At 31.3% G+C, this 3,951-nt stretch overlaps 1 protein-coding gene across 1 annotated transcript; it reads right to left on the bottom strand.

Annotated features, from left to right (window-relative positions):
* Positions 1-2,338: 2,338 nt before the first annotated feature.
* Positions 2,339-3,951, bottom strand: LOC119683883 (uncharacterized protein DDB_G0283357-like). Its single transcript, XM_038097757.1, has one exon. The coding sequence runs from the start codon at positions 3,852-3,854 to the stop codon at positions 2,472-2,474; it is 1,383 nt and encodes a 460-aa protein (XP_037953685.1). The 5' UTR covers positions 3,855-3,951; the 3' UTR covers positions 2,339-2,471.

Below are 3,951 nucleotides of genomic sequence, written 5' to 3' on the forward strand. Positions count from 1 at the left end.
TTCAACATCAATTAATTAAGTAATTAAATCAGACATTGAAAATGTCCTCATTACAAAGTAGACCTAGTTGTGGATACATAATTTTATGTTTCAATTAAATACAATTTAAAACTATTTCTGTAGTAATGTTTTTTACTTCATTTAACCCCAATGGTCAAATGTATATTTATAAATATTCTTTAACTATTCCATAAACTAGTTATAGAAATAAGCAAACAAAAAGTACAATATCTCAAGATTTTTTACTAGAGCAATTAAGTCATACTTTATATAAATTGTACTACAAATTTGAATTAATATCGTTATAATGGATTAATCCTCTTGAATGGCTCATTCTTGCATACAAAATTTCAAGCGCGAATATGATCCATTTCATCACATTCTGTATGAACGCGTCCCAACGACGTTCGAATGCGTTCCAAATATGTCCAAATACAAAGGAATACATTGAACATACCCTAAATAAAACCTCTTCATGGCATTTTGACAGTTTGAGAAAGCTGGTTTTTACATATTTACAAAAAAGGTAGACAAAAGTTTGGTGATTGCATTTTCTTGAAAACGATGCATCTCTTTTTAGAACTTCTACTTCCCAAAAAGTATTTAATCGAAGTTAAAAATATGTTTTCAGTATATATTTTAAGGTTTGAAAGTATATTTAACCTTCATGCAATATTTTTTTGGCACAGACCAAAAATCAAATCAACAGACACTTTGAAAAATCAGCTGTTTGAAATGGGAACAAATGAATTACAACGAATGTAAACACTCTCAAATGGCACATTCAAAATGAGCCATTTCAGCCAGTGTAAACGCTATATCAGATAGATTTAAAATTATGATCTGAACAAGCTTTGAGTAAAAAGCTTTATTTGTAAGCTCAGGGTATTTGAATATAAAAGTAAGAGCATTGCTCACTTAGTATAGAATTTTGTTATGAATTTTATGAACGGAACACATGAGATATCACCACTAGTAGCTTAAATAAATATCTTTTTAAAATAAACTAAACCGGCTTGCATTTATTAATTTGAATATGTATATGTGGGTATTTTTAATTAACTTAAATTTTATATTGAAATTTTATTTGAGCTGCGTTAATAATTATTTAAAATGTCTTATGACAGTAACAAGAATTTTATGAAAATTCTGACCTAACTACACCAAAATCCATTCTCTCCATGATGACACTGTATAAACTAGAACATAGAAAGCTAGAAATAGAAGAAGTTAGAAGTGGAATTCGCTATAAGGGCACCAGTACTTCACTAAGAGAATTTTGTTATGAATTTTATGAACGGAACACATGAGATATCACCACTAGTAGCTTAAATAAATATCTTTTTAAAATAAACTAAACCGGCTTGCATTTATTAATTTGAATATGTATATGTGGGTATTTTTAATTAACTTAAATTTTATATTGAAATTTTATTTGAGCTGCGTTAATAATTATTTAAAATGTCTTATGACAGTAACAAGAATTTTATGAAAATTCTGACCTAACTACACCAAAATCCATTCTCTCCATGATGACACTGTATAAACTAGAACATAGAAAGCTAGAAATAGAAGAAGTTAGAAGTGGAATTCGCTATAAGGGCACCAGTACTTCACTAAGAGAATTCAGGTTAACGCCACTAGTGTCAGTTGGCTTTAAAGACAATAATAATAATGTCAGAATAATAATAAGAAGAATAAATAATAAAAAAAAATATAAAACTGAACTACAAGTCTTTTCCTTACACAAGAAATTGTAATTGCTATAGGTTATTGTAAACGATCCCACATACCTCAGCAACATATATAACAATCAAGGGCGTTTCATAAAAAATGTTAAATTGTAAACATTTTCAATGACAAAAAGTGTCAATTAATAGCTCAACAAAAAAAAAACGAATAAATAATTTTACAAATGTGCCAGCTAACAGTACTAAAAAAATAGGGGAATAATTTTCTAGCATGAATAATTTTCAACAATTAAGAAATTTCTCTGTACTGTAGAAATATTTCCAGTATTAAAATTTAAAATCAACAGTTCAGTTATAAAATTATTTTAATTTATTCAAAGAATTTCCAATGCGACCTAATCTTAATTAAGAAATTCATGCAAAAAAGTATTTAATATCGTGTTTAAATTCCTTGCCTTTGTTATATTCCTTGTGGTATCTTTTTAACGCGATAAACAATTTGTGTTTTTTAAAATTTTATAATTGAATTAAATTCGAAAATTTATTTTCATTTGAGTTACACTACATTTAAGTTCACTAATTAGTATTCATAATTTTAATATTTTTATATTAATACTTTTTTGATAAAAACTTACTTCCTATGATAAAGCACATTCGTGACTATTTGAACTACTAAAATATAATATTTATGTTTATTGTGTAAATTTGTGAAATTATCAATGTATGTTTATTGAGTATCAGTAAAGTTTCTGTTTTTTCTTCATGGTTTCATATGCATTTTCAAACATATCCACTCGATTCCAGTTTAAGTGCGGCCTCATAAGTTGGTAGCCCAGTTTTATCAATAATTTTACTCATATCCAAACGCACGATGCCATTCTCATTAATTGAATCCAAATTTAGCTCCAAATTATCTGTATGAACATTTTCAGCTGTTGTTGTTGGGGTGTCTGTATTTAATGTTGTAGTAGTTCGACTAGTTGCAGCTGGTACAACTGCCGGTTCTAGAGACGCATTGGCATTAGTATCTAAATCTGTGTTCATCATGCTAAAGTCATTTTGATTTTCAGTTGAATTTGCGTTATTGTGTGTAGCAGCGGTATCGTTTTCATTGTTGTTGCCATTTACATCAACAGTTGCTGTTGTTTGCTCATTATTTGTTGCAATTTTAGCTACAGCTGCTATTGTTGTTGGTGCTAATGTTGTTGATGGTATGCTTTGCTCAGGTTTAAAGAAAATTTCGTTGCTTACATTTAAAGGTAGTGAGGTTGTTCCTGTATTATTTTGTTCGGTGGTCACTTCTTCATTTTCAGATTTTGTTAAAAAAACATTGTTGTAATTGTTGTTAGCATTATGAAAAATGGTGCATGCACTACAATTGTTATCACCGACAGCATTATTTCCATTTGCTTTTAAGTTTTCCACATCCCATATAGCTATATTGCCACAAGTTGTTGGATTATCTAATCCACTTTCAGTTGACAACGAAAACGTGTCGTCTACTTCATAGCAAAACTTGCCACACAATGGACAACCGCGTTGATAGTAATTATGCGGTTGCAGGTAACGTCGACTGATTTCGTTCACGCTCAATTTCGCACCACCATAAGAGGAGGGTAGAGATTTTCTCGCCCTTAAAATTGTTGGTGTTGTTACGGTCATTGCTTGTTCATTAGTTGCATTGGCATTACTTGTACTGGCTGATGTAGTTGTTGTAGTATGTGCTGCTCTTGCGACTACTGCTGCAGCAGCTGCGTGCCACATGTTCTCCACTTCTGCACGTTGCAACGAGCAACAAGATTGTGCAGTGAATCCTTTTTTAATATTCAAAATTGCATTTCCGCCTGTATTAACGGAAACTTTATTGTCGTTGTTGTTGTTGTTGTTAGTAAATTGTTTACGTTGGACATATATATTTCCACTGCTGGTAGTGTTGCTTAGGTTGCCATTACCATCGCTAGCTGTGTCCATACCATCAGGTGCACCTCGATTACACGATAATATTGATGTGGACGCTATGCCACTTACATCGAGAGATGAACGATAACCAGGAGGAGGTGAATTGCGTTGAATTTGCATTTGCATTTGTTGTTGTTGTTGTTGATGATGCAGCAACAATAAATGTTGCTGTTGTTGTTGCTGTAATAGTTGTTGCTCCTGCATAGCCACAACTGAATCATAGGATGGTGGTGGTTCATGATGTAGCGTTGGAAATGTAGACAAACCATCTGAAGACTCTCCCAAAAATAAGCCAGATGTT

Source organism: Teleopsis dalmanni, chromosome 2, assembly GCF_002237135.1.
Source record: "Teleopsis dalmanni isolate 2A chromosome 2, ASM223713v2, whole genome shotgun sequence".
Lineage (NCBI taxonomy): Eukaryota > Metazoa > Arthropoda > Insecta > Diptera > Diopsidae > Teleopsis > Teleopsis dalmanni.

Excerpts from the sequence above, each read along its gene's own strand:
- LOC119683883 (XM_038097757.1), bottom strand. The coding sequence starts at position 3,854 with ATGCAGGAGCAACAACTATTACAGCAACAACAACAGCAACATTTATTG.